This window comes from Gambusia affinis, linkage group LG09 (assembly GCF_019740435.1).
Source record: "Gambusia affinis linkage group LG09, SWU_Gaff_1.0, whole genome shotgun sequence".
Lineage (NCBI taxonomy): Eukaryota > Metazoa > Chordata > Actinopteri > Cyprinodontiformes > Poeciliidae > Gambusia > Gambusia affinis.
Window position 1 is genome coordinate 22,144,759 of NC_057876.1, and position 23,000 is coordinate 22,167,758.

At 35.6% G+C, this 23,000-nt stretch overlaps 2 protein-coding genes across 2 annotated transcripts in view; one reads left to right on the plus strand and one right to left on the minus strand.

Moving 5' to 3' along the window:
* Positions 1 to 4,311: 4,311 nt before the first annotated feature.
* Positions 4,312 to 16,889, plus strand: sash3 (SAM and SH3 domain containing 3). Its single transcript, XM_044127879.1, has 8 exons — positions 4,312 to 4,566; positions 9,043 to 9,138; positions 11,262 to 11,396; positions 12,132 to 12,267; positions 13,363 to 13,514; positions 14,528 to 14,740; positions 14,827 to 14,971; positions 16,205 to 16,889. Exons 1-8 carry the CDS (start codon positions 4,510 to 4,512, stop codon positions 16,444 to 16,446), a joined length of 1,176 nt encoding a protein of 391 aa, XP_043983814.1. The 5' UTR covers positions 4,312 to 4,509; the 3' UTR covers positions 16,447 to 16,889.
* A 3,103-nt stretch (positions 16,890 to 19,992) lies between these two features.
* zdhhc9 (zinc finger DHHC-type palmitoyltransferase 9) overlaps positions 19,993 to 23,000 on the minus strand; it is a 35,657-nt gene continuing 32,649 nt past the window's right edge. Inside the window, exon 9 of the mRNA XM_044127880.1 lies at positions 19,993 to 22,167. Coding sequence (XP_043983815.1) covers positions 21,997 to 22,167 — 171 coding nt within the window. The 3' untranslated portion in view covers positions 19,993 to 21,996. The remainder of the gene's footprint in view (positions 22,168 to 23,000) is intronic.

Genomic DNA, 23,000 nt, shown 5'->3' on the forward strand with positions numbered 1-23,000 from the left:
TTTTGTTTTTGCTGCTGTTTTTTTTATCAGATTCTAGATGGGATAAATTGTACTTCTCGTCAGAAGGAACATGCTGACAAAATCTAAACTTTGGTTGGAACCTAAATTCTCAAGAAACAACAATAATTTATGTATGGAAAGTTAACAATTAGATTTCTGCTAAATGTTTAGTATGAGATAGCCTAGTTATAATTAAATTACCTTCGAAAGGTTATTATTGTGTCTAATCTCTATGCATCTTTTTTTAAAGAAATGTGTCATATTAAAATGATATGACACACTTATGATTAAATGTAATCATAAGTGTGTTATTAGGTTTTACCAGAATGTGCTTGATAAGTTACTGTAAGTTACCCCACCCTGACTATTTATAAGAAAAGTAAATAAGTTCCTTTCCCCAAACTTTTTCATTTCATTTAAGTACCACAAAATCCTCTTTTTCAGCTGACCACATTGTACACAGTTTATGTGTCAATATGTTTCAGCCAACAGAAATTACGTTTTGCTTTCAGATTGTTTTTATTTCTGGTGTCAATGAGTTGATTTTTTGGTTCAAAGTATATATCTTCAAATTTAATCATTATGCCTTTAGCTTGCCAAGCTCTAATCGGCTCATTTCCTGGAACTCGTCCTGCATCTTAAAACTGTAAATGTGCAACACCTCCCACCCTGCCTTAACACACTAAGTGTGACTAAAAACCTTTAAAACTGCCGTGGACAGCTCTTAAAAGAGTTTGCCAATGCATTTTCTATTTTTTTCCATTATTTGTAAAAGAGGATAAAGGAACTACTAGCATGAGATTATTCTTTTCTATAAATAAAAGATTCTTCTGATCGTGCACTTGTCTTGTGTCCATTTACCATGTGTCCTCTATAAAGGTTAAAATAACATTTTTAACTGGACTTCGTGGAGGCATACCAAAGTCACACTTATTGTTGTTAAGATCCAAATACACATTTATGCTCTAAGAAAAATGATAGAAGGAACCTGTCAAGGTTGAATTTCTAAATGAACTAAACAGTGCTTTACATTTGGTGCCGTTTGTAAAGCTACAGTCGAAAATTGACAGTAATGATTTAGGGTACTTAGCCTCTCATCAGACAAAAAAAATAGGAGTTAATTTTTCTAAGTCACATTTTCACCATGATATTCATTTATTTACAAATGTCACAGTTTCAAGCTCAGTGTTTAATTAGTAAACGTTAGTGTACAAACCTAGAAAGCCAAATATTTAGCTCAGAACTAAATATTAAGCTAATATGCTAACTGGCCGATAACCCGGATGTGGACAACCAAAATAAGAGCTGGGTCTTTTCTTCTGACGTGACTGATTCACTTCCGTTGTTGCTCATGTAACTTTAGAAATGTAGTATGGTATGTGTTCCTCTCAATATGTACAACATTTCAGTTTAACCTAAGATGACCCAATTTAATGGAAATACAAATGAAACAGCAAGAGTAACTGTGCCGACCCAGCGTTTATATTTGAAAGTCCACTTCCGGTTATTGCATGTTAGCTACATTTTTAGCTCTGAGCTAAATATTTAGTTTACAGCTAAATATTTTACTCTAAGCCATTTTTTTGCCTGGTAAATTAACTGACTGGCTAAATAACCGAAATTACTGCGGTTAATTTTTGAATGTAACTTTACAAACTTAAATCCACATTTTCTTTGTATTTAGTGACTAAGCTAACTCCTGTTTACCCCTGTCCTTGTGGGCCACTGCTTCATGTATACATATTACACTAAATGAGTCTTAGAGGGCCTTTTTTCCCTAAATCGTATCTGTGTGATTTTTAATATTAGGAAACTAAACCTCAATCCAATAGACAATTTGTGGCAGAGCTTAAAAATGTATTTTATAGCCAATCCTTTTACGCAAAGAAGAATGGAGTAAAATTACAGCATCCAGATGTGCAGCTTGATCTCCATGTTGTGATTGTAGTAAAAGATGCATCTACTGAATAATATCGAGAAGAGGGTGAGTATTCACGCAAAACAATCAACCAACTTTAAAAAAAAACAAAAAAACAGGGTTATTATCAAAAGGAAAGCATATATTTATGTTGTCTATATAGTTATACTGTATATTTAATTGTCGGGGCAGATCTGGAGTCCTGAATGTGGAAAGCAAAAGATAAACTTCTCTCTGCAAAAGCACAAAATCGTTGTTCTAGTTTCTACTGCAAATATCTTGGAAAAATAATAACAGCTTATTTTAAGTCAATAATTCCTTAATATTGATGAAAAACTATTGGTTCCACTGGCAGATTGTTTCACTTATAACTTGGAAAAATGTCTTTTTATAAATGCAAAAATCTGCTAGTGGAACTAGTGCTTTTCCATGAATATTAAGGAATTATTTACTTAAAACAAGCTGTTATAGCTTACTGAAAAGATACCTGTAAGCTAGTTTCGCCTTATTTTAATTGTACTAAGATATTTGTACTAGAAATTAGACTAAAACACTTGGTAGGAGCGTAACTAGTTGATTTTTAGCTGCATCATTGTTTATATCTAGATTATAAACAAAATGAGGTCACAGCGTTTGAGGAATTATTGCTCCACAGCACAACTAGTGACCAAACATTTACTTCATTTATTAATAATTTAAATACTTTTACATCTGATATATTGAGTAATCTTTCATAACAAGACATTTTAGTTTGTCTGCATTACATTTAATCTGTCGTTGCTTTGAGGTTCCACATGGTGAATTTATCACTGTATCGTTGCTCAGCTGCTGGTTGTTGTTTTCATACCTTTGTGATCATAAAGACAGATGAGTTTGGCTACCAACCTGCAGTCAAGTGACAGGAAACTCAAACAGGGCATCCTCTTCTCATGTGGTTTTCACACCACTGAAATAACAAGCTTAAGTTGCCTTGCACTGAACTTCCTTCTCTGCACTCGCTGCCAGATCGTGTTTTTTCCTCCCTGTCCTGCAGCCTGACTGTATGTTTTATTTAAAAAGAAGGCCAGACATTTTTCTGAGTCACTCCAGTATTTTTGTCCAATGTCCGTCTCTTCTGGAACTTGTGACTGACGTTGCAACAAATTTATCTCATAAGTTATTAGCTGCCTGAACATTTTCTGCTGCGATTGTCCTGGTTGGGAGATTTTTGTGTCCTCAGTGGTTGGCAGCTGCAGAGTCGTTGCAGTTTCCAAATATGTCATCCTTGATCATCTTTCACTTCCACACTTTACATGTGGTCACTATGAATACATTTTGACATGTTGACTGTAAAACTGTCGTTTGGTCTGGATAGTATAAATAAACAGATGGGATTTTTTTATTTATTCATGACCTCATGAACAAAGTCATGGAGCTTTTATTCGACTGATTTTGAGCAACACTGACTTTGAAAAATTTCTTTGAATCTTTTCACACTTCAAAACACTTTGCTCTTGTTTCTAATGCAAACATCTCAGCACACTTGAAATAAGGCAAAACTACCTTACAAGTATTTTGGTAGCAAGATACAGTATAAGAGCTTCTTTTAAGTCAATAATTCCTTAATATTGATGAAAAAGTAATAGTTCAATTGGCAGATCATTCAACTTATAACAAGAATTTTTTCCCATTTTATAATATGTTACAATCTACCAGTGGAACTAAAACTTTTTCATCAATATTAAGTAATTACTCCCTAAAAACAAGCTCATAAAATTTGCTAAAATGTCACTTGTTTGTTAGTTTTGTCCTATTTCAAATGCTCTGAAATATTTGGACAAGACCAAAAGTACTTGGTAAGATTTTATGTTTTTGCAGTGCAGAACTTGTCATCACTGCAAAAACACAAAATCCAACCAAGTATTTTTATTTTCTAGCTTCTAGTGCAAATATGTTATTATGCTCAAAATAAGACAAAAATAACTTACAAGTAACTTTTTAGCAAGTTATTGGAGCTTGTTTTTAGTCAATAATTCCTTCATATTGATGAAAAAGTTTTAGTTCTTTGGTAGATTATTTCAATTTTAACATGTGAAAAATGTCTTATAATACGTAAAATAATCTGCCAGTGGAACTAGGACTTTGTAAGGAATTATTGATTTAAAAAGGTTTATCTTGCTAAAAAGTTACTTCTAAGTTAGTTTTCTCTTATTTCAAGTGTACTAAGATATTTGTAGATAAAAACTCTTGGTAGGATTTTGTGTTTTTGCAGTGCAGAACTTGCCATAATGGCGCCTGAGAGCTGTTGAGCGTATAAGTTCGCTTTTTTCAAGGAAGCTAATGGCACGCAATCATGAGTAATGCGTATAACCAACCCAGTAGCCCCGTTGAGCTCCTGAGCTGCAGAACAGGGTTTGCCTTTTTGGTTTCATTGCACCCATGTGACTTCCTGACTTGTTCACTTCACTCTTCTGCAGCAGAGCGCACCTCAGCCTTCTTCTGTTTCTCCTCACCTCGCTCCGGATCGTGGCAGCGCGGTGACAGACGTCGTTAGGTGGTTAAACTGCAGCCTTCTCGCGGCTTTTCTTGTCCGGAGAGAAAAGTGTAAGAAGATGCTGAGGCGAAAGCCATCAAATGCCTCAGAGAAGGAGCAGACGCAGAAGAAGAAGGTGAGTTTCTGCTTCTGACTTTGCTTTGGGAAACCAACAATAAAGCCTGGTTGGTGTGTATAAGACTGAGCTTAATGTTTTTACCGTTTTGTAGTAAAACTCCAGTGAACTCCATCACTCTCTGCTGATTTTGTCTAAGTCTTTTAAACACAGGATGTCAGCTCAACTTAGTGCAGAGCTCTGCGGTCAACCTGAAACACCCACAAATGCAGAACTTTAAAAACCTCGCATATGTTTTACTAGTTTAGGTCCTTTAGTGTATTTCCTAACCATCTGCTGCAGCTTATGCTTTGTGAGTTCCTCTGTTCTGGCCTGGTGATTCATTGCAGATGCAGATTGAGTCAGAAAAGACTCTGTGGCTTCAGCCGGCTTCGTCTCCAGCTGTCGCCAAATCAGCATGCCTCCCACACTCGACACCAGTGCCCTTATTTTCCATCCTCAGCCCTGCTCCTGCGGTCTGATTGACATCTTGTCATTACACATCTCCTCGCTTTTGTTCTCAGAAAACATTTTTATTCGCTCAGGGAGTCATTGAGGCCGGAGGACCTAATCGTTGTGGCTTCGATTTTCAACAGCTATTCAGTTTATTCGATCACGCTGCAGCAAAAACTCGAGATGTTAAAGGTCAGCGAGTTTGTCTGACTTCACCTGTGGTTTTAATTTTTCAGGGTTTTGACTCTGTCAAAACGTCTGCAATGATTGGCTGGCAGCAGTTGCTCAAGCTTTGCCCATTTCCTGTGGTTTCAGCACGCAGAGACAGAAGGATGAGCTGCGATAAGATTTTTTGCGCTGCGCCACAGTTCGATGGAAAATTAGACAAAGAGTTTCCACCACAGAAAGAAGGAAAACTCTGCTTGTGGATAGTTATGCAAAAGTGTTAGAATCGCAACCGATTTGGTTAACAGAAGTTCCAGATTTCAGAATTTATGCAAAACATTTTTAATTTGTACAACAAAGAAAGACGTTTTCAGGACTTGTATGTTCACAAAATGTCAAACATCGATGATGAGGAAGTATGAAAACGGTACTTCCTATTTTCTGACACCCTAATTAGCATATTTTAAAGATCCAATCTGGAAGTCTGATGTTGTCTCTCTACTTTCATTACTTACAGATGTTTGCAAAAGTTCTCTTTAACCTTTTTATCACAGTATAACCACAAACTTCTATGAAATCTACTGAGATTTCTGCAGTAGACCAACACAAAGTAGAGCGCAGGTGGAAAACAGATTCCTGTCTTATCAAATTTTACAAATGAAATTACATAATTTATTGAGCCCACTTTACTCTGATTAGTTCCAGGGAATATGCAGTTAGAGTTTTACTGCTATATTTTGTAAAAATGATAAAGATTGTGATTTTTTATTATGATAGAAACTCTGATGCACCTAAATAAAGTTCACCACGAAGTTAAACTGTCTGGGTTACAAGCAGAATGCTGTGCAAGGTGAAATACTATGAATACACCATCTCCACCATTAGGCACGGTGTTAGCAGCATCATGCTGTGGGGTTCCTTATAGTCAAACGATTTTTATTGAGCTTGGACTTGTGTAAAATGAATACTCATCATTTTAATAGCTGGAAAGCAAAAAAATTGTGCAACCAGTTGCTTTAAGAAATCAACTAATTGGTAAACAGTCCGCTTGTTTTTACTGTAATCATAAGTTTTCATATTTGTTAGAAAACTTTAGTGAAAATGGACATTAGCATTAATCTGGGAAGCAGCCATGAAGACTTTTAACTCTTCGTCTGTCACTCCAGAAGTTGCGTATAAATGGACGAGAGACGAAGCCAAAACTGACAGAAATCCTTTAAAAGTTCTGCTGCAATTTTCCACCAGACATGTAGGGGGCGCTTCAAACATGTGGAACTAGATTCTCTGGTCAGATAAGAAAGGTTTTGTACAGGTTAAAGTTACTGCCCAACTTTAACCTGAGTTATGTCGTAACTGCTTACATTCGTCAACTAAAAACTATCACCAGCTGAATGTTTTCCCCTTTTGTCACGTTGCAGCTGCAGACTGGAAATATATTTTATTAATATTTACATTCAGAGCAGCATTTAACAGAGATGAGTGGTAAATAGTTACATCTACTCAATTACATTTACTTGAGTAATGTTTTTGGGGAAAAAATACTTTTAAGATTATTTTACTACACTGTACTTTTTACTTTTACTTGAGTAATTTTATTATCAAGTGTCTCTGCTCTTACTTGAATAAAATTTCTGTTTTCTCTACCTACTGAATGAAAAACAAACCAAAAATTCACCAGACACACAGCTGCAGTGTGTGTTTAAGTTTTATAAGTTATTATTGAAAGAAACTGATTTGGAAAAAATTTATTCTGCCTGATTTTGTTATTTTTTGCTACTTGTATGAATTATTGACATTTTGGTCCTGAAAATACCAAAAGTCCATCTGAAGATGTAATTTTAAAATATTAAATGATTGATCATTTGATCAGTCCCTCGGTACTTGAGTAGACTTTTTACCAAATACTAGTGCTGCTCTTATTTGATTACAATTTTTGGGTATTCTGCCCCCCTCTAAATGTAGGACAATCTGAAAGAAAACTTGCCAGAAAAATTACAAAATACTTGAAATTGGGTCAAAGGTTCACCTTCCAGCAGAACCTGAAAGTTAAAAAAGTCCCAGTCAAAGTCCAAACTTAAATCCAATTAAGAATTTGTAGGAAGACTTGGAAAAAGATGACCAAAAATAATTTCCATCGAGTCCAAAAGAGCCTGAGGAAAAACATTTCAGCTCTAGAAGATCAAAACTGGTAGAAATGTGATTTAGAAAGTTGACAAATTGAAAAAAATTTTTTTTTAAATGCTTACAGAGGTTCTTGGTAGTTATATAAAACTGATATTCCCAAATTAGATGAGTTGTGTTAATATTTTGGAAGTTTTATAAAAATAAGTAATATTTACCGGTAAATGTTGGAAAATTGTGAACTCACAGTCAATTTCTTTGGGAACATCATGGATTTATAGAACATTATTAATGTTCTGTGATTTGCATTTGTTAAAGTTTTTTTTCCTAGTGGAGACATTTTTGGGCACCAAAACTGGCTCCAGCCCAGGGGCCCACGTCCTTGTAAATCCGGCCCTGCTGCTGGTTGAAATGGCTCCAACTTTCTGTCAGTCCATCAGAAAAAAATCCCAATAAAGTTCAGTTTCTCCTTTTAACAAAATGTGAAGAAATTTCAAAGATATTAATACTTCAGCTAAGCGCTCTATATTAGTGGCGCGGTTTATTTCAGAGACAGCTGTCAACCAGCCGCCCTCGTTTCCTTTCTGCTCTAAATTTACACAAACACAAGTCACAGGTAGAGCTGCAGCTTGCAGAAAGCTCAGGACACAGATTTCTGGCTGCACTGCAAAAACACAAACACAACAAGTGTTTGGTCCAGTTTCTAGTGCAAACCTGAAATAAGACAAAACTAACTTACAAGTAACTTTTCAGCAAGATATAGAAGCTTGTTTTCAGTAAAAATAATCCCTTAGTATTGATTAAAAAGTAATAGGAGAAAAATGTTTTATTGTAAGTGAAATAATCTGCAGTGGAACTACAACTTTTAAATCAATATTAAAGTTTTATTTACTTAAAACAAGCTCTTACATCTTTCTGAAAAGTTACTTATAAGTTAGTTTTGTCTTATTTCAGGTCTACTAAGATATTTGCACTATTTGGTAGGATTTGGTGTTTTTGCAGCGTGTTTGTGCAAAAGTAAAAAAATTATTTGGTAACACTTTATTTGAAGTGTTACCAATATTATATCTGTCTATAAATAGTCTGATATAAATGTCAAAAACATGAAGGCACCTTTGTGAATGTTGTCATGAAGTGTTATTTAATAAATAATGACACTTTTAATGCAATGTTTACACTTCTAATCGACATTCGGTTCAAGTTTTCCTGCAACTTTGCTTTAAAAGTGTCATTATTCACTATATAACACAAATTTGTCACTTTTAATGAACTTTTTAGTGACTTTTTGAATTACTTATATCACTCTTAGGCATTCCTAGTTATATGTTTTATACATTTTATCACTCATTGTTATATTTGTATTCTCAAATAACTTGTCAACTAATAAGCAATTTCCCTTGCGGATAAATCAACTATATTCTACTCTGTTGACATTAAAAATGTTACAGAGTGACACTTCATGACAAGAATCATAAACATTTATGAAGACTCCTTTGTGTTCATAGCAGTTGTTGTTTATTTGAGTTTTATGCACATCCCTTCAAATAAAGCGTTAAAAATGTTTTCATAACCAGAAATCCATCTGCGCTTTCACTGTTTAACCCGTATGAGATAAGAGCAGAAGCCTTATCAGCGCTGCAGCACTAAATCACCGAGCAGCAGCCATTGTGCACCAACAGCCGCTTATCAGGTGCTTTGCTTTGTGTTTGTGCCTCTGCAGTTTGTGCTGTTTCTTCATGGCCTTTTCGTGTTTTGCAGCTCACCTTGCAGAGGTCCAGCAGCTTCAAGGATTTCATGAAGCACAAGCCCACTTCCCCCTGCACGCCAGATAAGGAGTTCACCTTAGACGAACATGTGAGTCTCTCACCCAAAACTAGTTTGAAACAAAAGGCTGGTAAAGTAGAAGTAGGCGCCTCTATCTTTGTCGTTTTAAGTTCCTGAATGGTTGTTCCTACAGGTAATGTTTTCACAATGTTCCTCATTTTTCTTCAGTCCCAAAGAGAAACCCCACTACTGTCAGTTGTGACTGAAAATGGCTACATTTCAACTTCCTTTTTTCTTTTTTTTTTCTTTTTTAAATCAGCCGCTTTACATTTTCTGTGAATCTCCCAGCAGAAAGTGTTAGTCACTTCTCGGCAGCGTTGAGCGAGTTGTAGGACGAAGGAGTGCAGAAGTACAGAAGCTGAGAGGAAGTAAGAAGGAGAAGCAGTGCGGTGCAGATGACAGCACAGAGCAGACAGGATGTCCTCTGGTGACAGCTAGTCAAGCAGAGAGCCTCTGCGTCAGACAGGCTGAGCAGAAGCAGAAAGCATTAACTTGACGTCTGACGGGCCTTTCCCTGGAGATTATAACACGTTTAAGACTCGCCGTTATCAGGTTTTAATCCGACAAATTAACTCAACCATGAAATCTGAGTGAGAATTAAATACTTAATTTGTGTCCTGATTGGACAGCTTACAGGTAAACAGTGCTGAGGGTTTGGTGGCAGTAAAGTGTCAGAGTAGATACTCCTCCAGTTGCATTACTGACTAGATTGAATTGATGCAGAAGATAAAATCTTACCAAGTTTTCTTGTCTAGTTTCTAGTGCAAATATCTCATTACACTTGAAATAAGACAAAACTAACTTACAAGTGACTTTTCAACAAAATATAGAAGCTTGTTTTAAGTAAATAATTACTTAACGTACATAAAAAAAATACTACTAACTGGCGGATTATTTCACTTATAACATGGCATATTTTCTATTTATTTAGTATCTATTTAAATGTCTTGTTATAAGTGAAATAATCTTCCATTGGAAATAATTATTTTTATGAATATTAAGGAATTATTCATGTAAAAGAAACTCTTATTTCTTGCTGAAAAGTTACTTATAAGCTACTTTTTTCTTAATTCAAGTGTATTGAGATATTTGCATTAAAAACTAGTGAGATGTTGTGTTTTTGCAGTGACTGGCTGTACATGCTGTTACTCCCTGATGTTTTCATGTGGTGTTTAATAAAAACCTCAAGACTTTTGCTGCATGATTTTCTCTCCTTGCCTCTCTGCTCATTTCCTGTCTGAAACACTTTTTAGTAAAAGCCGCGATGCTAACAAGATGCTAACAGAAATAATAATGGTAAAAATACAGACATGAAGAACCAAATGTGTTGCACCCAACGCCAAACCAATGGCAAACAATAGATATGTTTTCATTAGTAATGTGTCGATATTTGATAAAGTTCTCAGATTTTCTCACTCATGACGGGAAAATAATCTGCTTTGGAACTAGTACTGTTTTTAAGAATTATTAACTTTAAAACAAGCTGTAAAGTTACTTATAAGGCAGTTTTTCTTACTTAAAGTGCACCAAGATATTTGCACTAGAATGTAGGCTAAAAACACTTGCTCAGGTTTTGTGTTTTTACAGTGTAATGAACTTAACTTTGGGAAATAAACTGTTGCACAACAGTTTGGTCACGTGAGAGCGAAATGGTTTGTTTCCAGTTACAAAATGAATTTAGAAAAGGTTGAAATGGCTAAAGATGAGGACTTTAGTTGGTCAGAATACAAATTGCCCCAGAGACGTTGTGTGGATGTGCGCCTGTTGCAAAGTATTCATGTTGTATGTAATCTAAACTATTGAGTAACCGCCTTGTTGAAACAGTCAGAACCTCAGTTTCCTTGAATCACCAAGCTGCAGGTGTGTGTGTGGGCGTGTGTATGTGTGTGTGTGGGCGTGTGTATGTGTGTGTGCGTGGGCGTATGTGTGTGTGTGTGCGTGGGCGTGTGTGGGTTCTCAAACACCAAGACCACAAACCTGCAGGGTTTCTAGTTCGTGAGAATTCAACCATTTTTTGTCTGAGCCATCACAATAAACCGGCTTCACCTTTGTGATATCAAAGGAACAGGTCGCTGTTTTACACGTTCTGTGATCTCTTGTAACCTGACAGGTGTTGATAGAGAGCTGGTGTTTTTTACTTTTTGTCTTGTTAGGTGGGAGACAATGTGACAGAAGAAGAAGCTGTGAAAAGTGGCAGCAAACTTGGGAAAAAATGGCGCAACGTGATCTCCCGTACGATGACCCGGAAAACATCCAAGATGGTGCAGAAGGCCCTGGCTGAGGAGGGGGTGAGCGAAACACAACCTGACAAATTAAATCCTTACAAAATTTAATAGAAAAATGTTTACAGTCCTAAAAAACAGCCCACAACGCGCTGGTTGGTGTTCCAGATTAACCTTATTTAAAAAGACTTCCAGCCTGTTATTCTGAGCTATTTGGCTCCCTCTTGTGGTCAGGAAATGCGCTGCATTTATTTCAAATAAATCAATAAAACTACAGAAACGGTTAACAGATTAACGATCCAACAACTTGACTAAATATATTTTTTAATGTTTGATTTAGTTATTTTTTGAGAATATAATTCTCTAATAGGTTATGGTTTTTTAACTTAATCATCTTAAATAAATATTTAATTTTCATTTATTATTTAACTAAATAAGTTTATTTATTTAGATAAATACATATTTATTATTCACTTAAATATTTATTTAAGTAATTATTTATTTAAATTAATATTTAAATAAATACTTTCTCTTCAATATGCAAATTGAAGTGAATTTATTTATTGATAAATTCTATCAACATTTCAAATTATTGGAAATAATATTTAGCAGAAATAATTTAAATAGAATGAATGTTTTTCTAATTATTTTATTTATTATTGACTGCTATTCAAGCAAGAAAAACAGGACTATCGTAGTTTAATATATTGTATTGCTATTTAGTGGTTCGTCATTCGGTTTAATTAAAAGTAAACAGTTCTCTGAGCTAAGTTGTTTTTTTTTTGTTGTTTTTATCTCCAGGCGGAGAGCGGCGAGGAGCTGTCCCCCGTCTCCTCAGACTTTCTTCCAGACCTGAGTGCGGGACAGAGGACGTCTGTCTGCTCCACGGGTTCAGAGGACACGACTCCCAGCCCAGTGAGCCGCCAGCTGTCTGCCAGTAAGCCTGCGAATTCAAGAACCACCACAGAAAAAACAGAAACAAAAAATAAACATGCTTCCCTTTTATGGTCAAATTTAATTGCTCAGAGAAAACATTGTGACTGTGTCACAGTTTTTATGTTTGGACAAGTTTTCACCACTCAGAAATAATTGGAACTACCGTTATTATTTTTTCCTTAAAGGAAAAATGTAACCTCATAAAAATTTGAAATCTGCTGGCGGATGGTTAAAAAATAGATTTTAATAATATTGCAAAGAATGAAAGAAGGAGGGAACAGTGAAATCTCCCCCACTGCAAGAACTAAAAGCCTTACCAAGTATTTTTATCTGGTTTAAAATATAGTTGACCTATATTTTACTGAAAAGTTACTGGTAAGTTAGTTTTGTCTTATTTAAAGTGTACTAAGATATTTTCACCAAAAAACTAGATACAAAATTACCTGGTAAAGTTTTGTTTTTGCAGTGTAAATGAACACATAAAACCTAACAAGTCAACATAACATAGGACAGATAAATAATTTGTGCATAACCCTAAATAAGACAACTTAACTGGTTGTTGCTAGGCAACCAAAGTTAAGTTGATCTTGAAACTTCTTGCTACAAAGCAGGTTGTTGCTAGGCAACCAAAGAGCGAGAGAGTTAGTTGATTCACATTCGAAAATACTTTATTGATCCCAAAGGGAAATTAAATGTTGTCACTCATATCAATTTAGATTCTTCAGTTAGTGTACGTTGTGATGCCTGTTGGTAGGAAACATTCCCTGCAGCAGTCTGTGTTACAGCAAATTTGAATAAGCCTCTGACTGAAGATATTCTGTTTTCCCTAGAGTCTCACGAAGACAATTTTCTTGATTTTATTAGGAATCCTTCTTAAAATGATGCCACCAAACTTTCTTAGCTAGCCATGAGAGATTGGACGGCTAAAGCTTTTCCTCTGGCTTCATTTCCCAGAATGCTGTGCGGTTCTGAATTGGAGTTCAGTAAAAATTCTATATGTTGAATATTCTGTTATCTATTGATATTGATGATGTGTCTATAGCGATACATGTCGTTACTGATTTATTGTCCAGCCCTAACCATCTGCTGTCTTCAGGCAGCGACAGGCAGAGCCTGGACAGCGGGTACTGCCAGCGGGACAGCATGAGGCTGGAGGACAGCGCCTACAACGGGCCTTTCTGCGGCCGCGCCGTGGTCCACACCGACTTCACTCCCAGCCCCTACGATGTGGAGTCGCTGAAACTCCAAGTGAGTCTGTCTGTGATCTGGCCTTTAGCTGAGTCTGCTGTCTGGTTGTTGTTGTCCTCCTGGGAGCTTGTTGGCTCCATAAAACAAGACGGCTCAGCTGATTATTATTCTGCAAAGGAAGAATAATCTGCAGGGCCCGACGCTTTCTGAATGTTTAAACACACTGACTCAATCTAAAGAAAACCTAAAAAAAAAAAAAAAAAAAAAAAAGAGTAAAAAAAAAAAGATAGGTCTATAGATGATACAAAATATGTCCATTACATTTTTCACAGTCATTCTTAGAAAATGAGATTTTAGTTTGCTCAGTTCTGCTGTTGTCAGAATGAGCTGTTTTAGTACAACCGCTGTGTACCAGGTAGAAAACAGGGGTAGTACAAAAAAAGGACTTTTCTGAGTTTGAAAAGTCAAAATTTTCAAACTCAGCCCACAATGCTGTTAAAATTTAAGCATCAGTTTTGCCACATTGACACTGATATTGATACCAATATTGATATTGATATCAATATTATAGATATTTTTGGCTTGAGCCACCCAACTTTAGTTTACACTCATTGGTGAAAATGGATGAAAACAGATGTCAATTATATGACCGCACATCTCTGAAAAGCAGAAGTAGAGCCTCCTGCACAACCAAGTGGTATCTGGACTGTAGGTCAACAACAAAACACTTGTGTTTTCCAGCAGCCATTGTACACAGCATGCAGCGGTAAAACCTACTGACCAAATGTACTGGAGATCTGCTTGAGTTGCTAGGTGACAGGCGGAACTCTGGTGCGGTTGCTAGGTAGCAATAAAATACCATCAAATGTGACTAATGTTTTTGAACTGGCTCATTTTCCACACACCAAAAACATTAATATACAACCACAAAATGACTGGGTGGTTTTTTTAAGCGTTTGAACTGTTTTTAAATGCAGTTGAGACCCAAATTGAAGTACAAAACAGGCCCCCTTTAATGAGGAGGTTTCATTAGAACAAACCCTCATCTCGATGCTTTGTGTCTTATTTTACAGAAAGGTGACATTATCCACATCATCGACAAGCCCCCCGTGGGAACCTGGACAGGAAAGCTCAACAACAAGGTGGGATCCTTCAAGTTCATCTATGTCAACCTTCTGCCTGATGAGACGCCTCCAACCAAGAGGAAACGCTGCCACAGCAAAGGCAGCCGGTCCAAATCCAAGCCCAAAACCTTGGCGGAAGTCCTGGACCGCATCGGCCTGACGGTACGTGGATGGAGCCGTTACCTCTCTGGTTCCTGTCCACACATTAATCACAGTCTGAAGAGAGTTTCACTCTGTTTGCGTTTCAGGAGTTGAGTTCCTTGCTGTCCATGCATGGCTTCCAGAGCCTGGAGGACTTCACCGGACTGAAGGAGTCTCACCTGAACGAGCTGAACATCACAAACCCAGATCACCGCGCCAAGATCCTGAACGCAGCTGACCTGCTCAGAGACTGTACGTCCAAACACGGCAAAACGCCGTCATATTTCAGATTAATGCTGCTTGACGGCTGCTGTTCAGACCAGCAACTGGAAATAAATTTTTGAACAATCTTTTTATTTAGGAGGAAAACTAAGACAACTGGCTTTTTCTGTCAGATTTAATTCATTTTTATTTATATTCAGTGAAATTTCAAGAGGTTTATAGACAAAAATATCATTAGTTTATTACCTTAAAAGTAAGCAAAACTAGATAAGTGATCAATACAAACAGAAAAGAAATTTGGGGATTAGAAATAAAAAGCATAATATCATCAGCATGAAGGTTGAAACCTTGTTCAGTGTGACCAGTCTGAATGCCCTAAAAGGTCAATAATTACACAAACTGACATGCAAATATTAAGAGTATTAGTGACATAATATGCCAGTGGAACAAGACATTTACCCAGATATCATAAATCTATTTTTATTTGACAGATTATAGCTACAATTGAAATAATCTCCCAACGGAACTATAATTCTTCAGGCAATAATAAGGAATTATTGACTAAAACAAGCTCCTATGTTGTGCTAAAAGGTTGATTGTGAGTTAGTTTTGTCGTTTCAATTATATTAAGATATTTGCACTAGAAACTAGACAAAATACTTTGTAAGATTTTGTGTTTTGCAGTGCATTATGTTTGTCTTGTTTTAGGGCCAGAGTAGATAGAAAAAAGGAGTAAAATTTCACAAAAAAATTCAGAACTATTCTAGAAAAAACAAGAAAACTGCTGGGTTTGAGAAGTTGAAAATCTTCTAGAAACAAAATCAGAAATTTCATTTATTTTTTTCCCAAATTTCTGAGATTTATCTAAAATTTCTGTTTTTTCTAGCAAATTTTTGATTTTTCAAACTTCGTAGTTTTTGTTTTCTCAGATTAGTCTAACACCATCTAAGTTTTCTCTAGAAAGTGTTTGACTGCTCAAACTCAGAAATTTCCTAGATTTTCTAAAAGATTTCTGAGATTAATCTAAAATTTTCTGAATTTTTTCTAGTAAATTTTTGACTTGTCTAACTCAGAAATTTTCTGAATTTTTTTTTTCTAGATTTGTAGGATTACTCTCAAAATTTCAGGTTTTTTTTTGCAAAATGTACTTTTTTTCTTTTCTATCTGCACTGGCCCTAATACAGCGTCATACTGCCTGAAGCCAAGTTAAGGAGTCTTTTGACAAATCTGGTACTGAAACCTGATTTATTTTCCATCTTTCAGCTGAAGACGAGTCTGATGAAGAGGAGGAGAAGAGACCAGCTGAAAACTCGAAGGAGCCGCGAGACTCGGGTTGCTTTGAGAGTTCAGAGAACCTGGAGAACGGCCGCGAGGAACCGAAGACGGAGGAGGAAGAGTCAAACCAGCAAACAAAGAAAGAAGAAGAAGAGGAGACGCAGGAGGCCGGCGACCTGGAGGCCGTCCAGGAACGGCTGCGGGTGCTGACGGTGGACGAAGGACAGTGACGGGTGATGGAAAACTTTCTCAAACATTCCCTTCTCATTTCTGAGACTGTGATCGGCATTTAAAGTCTCTCTTCATTGAAAGAGAGCAGATAGTGCCACTCCACTGCTACCATCCTGAACAAACACGCCGTCCGTTACCAAAGGCTGATTTCCCACCATACCAATGATTTCACAGCTTACAAGCAACACAAACTGTTACCAGCTGCCACAGGTGGCAGCTTTTTTTAACCAACTTGTTGTAAGGTATGATGGTGTAATTTTACTTGAGGCATGTTTTGTTGTCTTATTATCATGTGTCAGCTAAAGCATTCAAGCATTCATGTCTCTGTCCTTCATGTCTTCATAGTTTTTTTCCTTCATGAATGTAAACTATCTTTTTCATGTATCTAAATGTCACTGATATTATGTTTTCTGTGACTGTAAATAAATTAAATAAACTTTAATCAGTGGAGTGTAAATAATGTTGGTTAATCCTTGATTAAATTGGTTTTTAGTTCTGTGTTAAAATTCACAGGTATTTGGTTAAACATTTTCACTGCTTTCCGTAAATGTTTGGGGGTTTTTTCACTTGTTGCCATGGAGAGTAGCTGATTAAATTATGACATCAGAGCTTCTTTTCCTGAAGCTCCTCCCCTTCCCAATGCAGTGCATTCTGGGAGTAATATTTACCAAAATACCACCTTCAGCAACATTTTGATGAGCCAGCAAACAGCAGAGTAAAGTTGGTGTCAAATAGTTTTCATTTTAAAGATATTAATACATTTTTATAGAGGTCAAAGGTCAACTAGCCAGTCCACATTCACAAAATTAAACGAAATATTGTGTCAATCATCTGCGCTGCAAAATATTTGTTTGGACTGTAATAATAAAAAATAAAAAAAAGAAATTTTATGTTTGTGCTGCTAAAATTGTAGAAGCAGTTGAGACACCAAATTAGTTTGACTTGTTCATCTTTGATGACCTCTGGAAACATTTATCAATCAATATCTTTAAAATTATAGCGGCACAAAATATTTTGCTGCTCAAACGTAACTCAAACATTTCACAACAATTTCATTTAATTCTGAGACCTTTTCCACAGCGACCCACTAACGTCTGCATGCAAAACAATATTCAAATTGTGAACAAAGTATTTAAAAGGTTTGTTTATAGTAAGACAACATTGTTTATTTAATGGACACACAGATCAAGTAAAAAGAAGTGAAGCAATTTGAATGAAACACAGATAATCACAGTGTTGATACCAAACAAAGAAAACATAAAAAATTATTCCTTCAAAGTATCTGTATATATAATGCGGTGTAACTGACTGATCAGAGCATTCAGATCTGATCTTCATTTCAACGCAGGAATTATAAATACAAGAGCTAAGACTGGTCTTCAAAAACAAAAAACATAAAAATCCGTCTGTCCCTTTAAAATGTTCTTCAGAAACACAAACGTCCCTTTTCTCAAATGTCCACCACCTACATTTCTGCTTCTCGTTAACACCAAGCCGTCTTAAAATGCCTTCACAGTAAAGGAGTTCAGCTTTAGGTTTAGCACTTTTTACTGGCAATTTAACATTTAAAATACAGCTGGATCATGGCAACATTTAGAGTTACACAAGCTGCTTTGGAAATGTAAACTTCTGCAAACCTTCATAGGTTGTTATGATGTTTTGGATACATATTGGCCAGTTTTATTTTAAAGACATTCTTTCTGCTTACGCTTCAGTGCGAACCTTTATTAACAAGTGCCTTATTTAAGATTAAACAAAATCCCTTTCAACTCTTAAATAAATCTTTTTGGGCAGAAATGTTTGATATAAAACCTGAAGTCTACACAAGAAAGATTCACAAACACAAACTCTGTCTTGCATACAACACAGTCACTACTACAGACTCTCTATCAGCTAACACCTTCTAAATACTAACGTGTGAAAAGATCTTCCCGCTCTTTTCTCTGCGATTATATCCTGTCAAAACTGTCTGATGTGTCAGGTGCTTCTTCTGCAGGAGCAAATATCAAGAGACAGAGTTTACTGTAGAGGCAGGGAGGAAGAAGAAGAAGAGAAAATGCAAAGGAAGGAAGATCACCTCTGCCACAATTCACAGAAGGTGCTGCACAATAAACCCTACCCACGCTTCGTTATCCGTTACTTTAATAGGTTTCATCGCAGCTCTACCTAACAATATACAATAAATAACAGTTTTACTTTTCATTTTGCATCACAAACTCCAGTTTCTCGTCTTATCAGATGTTTTTGTGGCCAAGTCCAAGTCAAATACTGTATCTCTAAAAAAAAAAAAGAGTTTTTAATTAACTTCTGGTGGAAAATCAGTTTTTCAAGCATCATTATGTAAGACGTATTGCTGCAGTTTCCTTTTTATTTTGGCTGTAAAATTAAGAAACTAGTTTTCCAAATCTCATCAGTTCAGATATTAGCAGCTAGTTAGCTTAGCTTAGAATGTGATTTATTATCATTATTATTAAAGACTAAAAATACTAATTTATGTACAACCCAAATGTTAACAAGAAATTTTTAAATTTAGAGAAACTAAATATATATTTGTGAGGGATCACAAACTGTTTTTCTAAGCTGGGGCTTGTTTTCATACAAGGTATGAAATTTAACTTTAGGTAAGCTAAAGTTAAACTAGTCAGTCCCAGTAAATTTTAATTGTACATAATTGGATTTAATCTGCTGATAAACTTGCAGCTGCATAGTTGTCTTTTATTCCCCAAAAAGCCCAATAATTTTTTAATTATCTAAACCATTAAATTGATTTCATTTAAAATAGTCACAAATGCATCTCCAATATACATCTTTAAAAATTTTAGTTTCTTTTCATAAGTATTGTTTTAAAAAAAATGTACCAGTTTTGTTAACACAGAGTTAATAACGGAATGTAGTTATTTTAATTTATGGTTGTTCTGAAAGTTAAATTAAGGAATCAGTCCTGCTAGACTGAACAGATTCAACTGCAGCAGCTAGTTAGCTTAAACTTAAATTAGCAGAAAACAGAAAAGCTTGATTTATTTTTGAGAAACGTTTACAAAAAGGAAAAGACGTTTTCCTTTTACTAAGCAGGCGCATTTAATATTTGCTTATATTCACACAAAGAAAAACTAAACTAAGCTATGCCAAGCTGCACCAGGTTTTTAGTTGCTTCCATCAACTGAATAATCAAATTTAAATTGAGCTAAGTTTATTTACGATAATAGCTTTTTTTTTCTTGAAAAATGTTAATTATATTTTAAATATCTAATAATTTTTGTGAAACTGCTATTTCTCTGTTAAAAGAGACAAAACCAATTATTCTGGAAATTTAAAAAAAAATCTTTTTAAACATTTATGGGTCAAAATGTGTTTTTTCAGTTTGCTTTTTAAAATAAGTCAAAGTTTTATTTGTACCTTTTTCTATTTTGTTCTCGGTTAAATGAAGAAAACCATTTAGACCAATTTAGCATTCACAGCTTGTTAGCTTAGCTTAAACCGAAGAAGCTCAACTTATTCTGTTTAAAATATGTAGAAACCATAAAACACTTGAAGATTTCCAGAAATACAAATTATCAATTATATTATCATTATAAAAACAATTATCATTGTCTTGTAGCAGTTTTACTAAGCAATTTGTCACACAAACGTAAACTGAGCTAGGCTAAGATAAGCTACGCTAACAAGCTAGCAAGTCTCACCACGTTTTTGTAAGTGGCTGCAGCGAGATGTTTGCCATCTTTTCTTCTATAAATCAGATTACCGTTGGTAGCTGATTTCTGACTCAACACTGTTAGAGGATCGTCCCTGTTGCTCGAGTTGCATTGATAAGGCACTGTTAATGCGAGTGTCGACGCTCATTAGGCCTTTTCTTTCCTCAGACTCAGGGGCTCAACGCCGCCTGTAATCTCACAAGCCTCAACATCACAATACATCCTTAGTTATAAAAATAAAAACACTAAAAGAAACCACAGCAGTTGAGATTGATGTAAAAAAAAAAGATGCACATACGTGTGAACAGCACTGAATGCAGCAGAATCAGACGACAAGGTCACCTGGAAGGAGTCTGACCTACTGGACGTCTCCTCCTGCGTGGACATCACATGTACTCCCGGGTTAAAACCAACGCTTACACCCACGATCTCATAAAGATGCTTTTCCAGCCTCACAATGGTTTGCATAGGGCATGTAATTTATGTACAGCATAGATGACGCACTGCAAAAACAATAAATTTTACCAAATGTTCTAGGTTTTAGTGCAAATATTTTAATTAACTTAAAATAAGACAAAACTAACATACAAGCAGAGTTGGGTAGTAACTTTTTACCTTTACTCACATGAACTTTTAGGAGTATTTTTACTAAGCTTCACTTTTAACTTTTATTTGAGTAATTTTGTTATGAAGTATTTCTGCTCTTACTTCAGTAACATTTCAGTTTTCTCTACCCACTGAATGAGAAATAAACATGTTTTACCAAAGCTTCACCAGACACAGACACACACCTGCAGTTTTTGTTAAAATTTCACAAGTGTTTTATTGAAAGAAACTGATTTTGAAAAAAATATTTAGCCTAATTTTAGTATTTTCTGTTACTAATATGAAGTAGTGATACTCTCACTTAAGTATGATTTTTAGATACTCAACTCACCTCTGGATTTAAACAGAAGGAAACTGTCTGGTGAAAGTTAAATGTTGGACAGCTCTGGAAGAAAACTCGCTAGAAGCTGCAAAATACTTGAAACCGTGTCAGGACCAGGACCTACAAGTTAGAATGTCCCAGTCAAAGTCCAAACTTAAGTCCAATTAAGAATCCATAGGAAGACTTGGAAAGAGATTATCAAAAAAGATTTTCATCCAGTTCAGACTTTTTACTTTTACTTGAGTAAAAATATGTTGAAGTAGTGCTACTCTTACTCGAGTATGATTCTTGTGTACTTCTGATTACAAATAACTTTTCATCTTTTTAGTCAATTATCTCTTAATATTAATGAAAAAGTCAGTTTCTCTGGCATTTTATTGCATTTACAAGAAGACATTTTCCCTTGTTATAAGTGACATAATCTGTACTTTTTCATCAATATTCAGGAATTATTTACTCAAAACAAGCTCTTATATGTTGCTGAAAATATTCCTGTAAGTTAGTTTTGTTTTATTCATGTGACTAAAATATCTGCTCTAGAAAATCTAAAATACTTGGTAGCATTTAGAGTTTCTGCAGTGTTTTTGATTCAACCGATGTTCACGAATCAGACCCTTCGTCTCTGATGCTTGCTATAACTGAACTGGCCTCTGGATATAAACGTTTACAGTTTCAGATGATGAACAAATGGACTAACAATCAGCGTTGGATCTCCGAGCAGCATTTCCCCTGAGAGTCTTTTCCATGCAGTAGTCAGGAGACGGGAAGCTGCTGATTTTCCTTCTCTTCTAGGAGTCAAACGTCTCTGCAGGAAGAGCACAGGCGCTCCAATCCGTTAAAGGTCAAAGGTTAAATGAATCCCCCTCATATGATCAGGTGTTGATTGTTGTTTTTCAGTTCATGAGTCGACAGATCGCTGGTCCGTCCAGCTACTGGTTCTTGGCGATGGACGTGTCTGCATCGGTCTCTGGGGAAGCCAGCGGCGGCAGCTTTGCGGCCGGCGGCGGGTCGTCTTTAGGGGCGGAGCTTTTCTCTGCTGCGATGCTCGGCTTGACGTCGTCAGGCGTTTCTTCGTTGGGGATGAGAGGAGCTGTGGTTTTCTGTGGAAAAGATGCAGAGAAAGAGGTTAAAAAAAGAGAAAACAAAAACCGAGCAGGTCACACTGAGGCCTGTCATGGTAACACATCTGACTGGGTGATAAATTGCTCCAGAATTTATTGCGATAAACGATAATATTATTGTTTTACTAATAGAATACAAGATCAGTTATGCTGAACATTTAACACTGGAACTGGAAGACATTTTAAATCTCCAAAATAAAGAAAACAATAGAAATAACAAATAAAATGAATTATTAAGTCTCTGTAAACAAAACTGTCCTTCAAAATAAAGGTGTAGTTGAGAACAAACCACCAAATTAAAAACTTTTATCATCCAGTTTAAGAAAAAAAAAGACAAATACATGCAGACAAAAATGACGCAAAATGACACTATTGAGTTTGCTTTACGTGATCATGTGATTAATTGATTTATTGCTTATTGAGACGGTCTGAGCCACACTTTTCAGATTTCAATCAGTCAAAACTTGTACAATTGCAATTGTTGGCAGCTTTGTGTTGATCTCTTACAAAAAATCGTAATAACGTTTATGGTTTACACATGAAAAAATAAAAAGATTCAAGGAGTACGGGAACATTTTCAGAGCACAATAAAATCAAAACCACACAGTAAAAAGAGCAAATATTTTAAATAAAAATTACAAATTTGGATAATATTTTCAAGCAAAATAAAACATCTGGAGGTTATACATAAAATACTGGATGAAGCAGCTTTTGTTACTTATTTATTTTCTCTGTGTATTTACTATATCTTTAAAAAAATATCAGAACCTTAATTGTTTTTAGATTTTGCATCCTAAAAATAAGCAAAAACA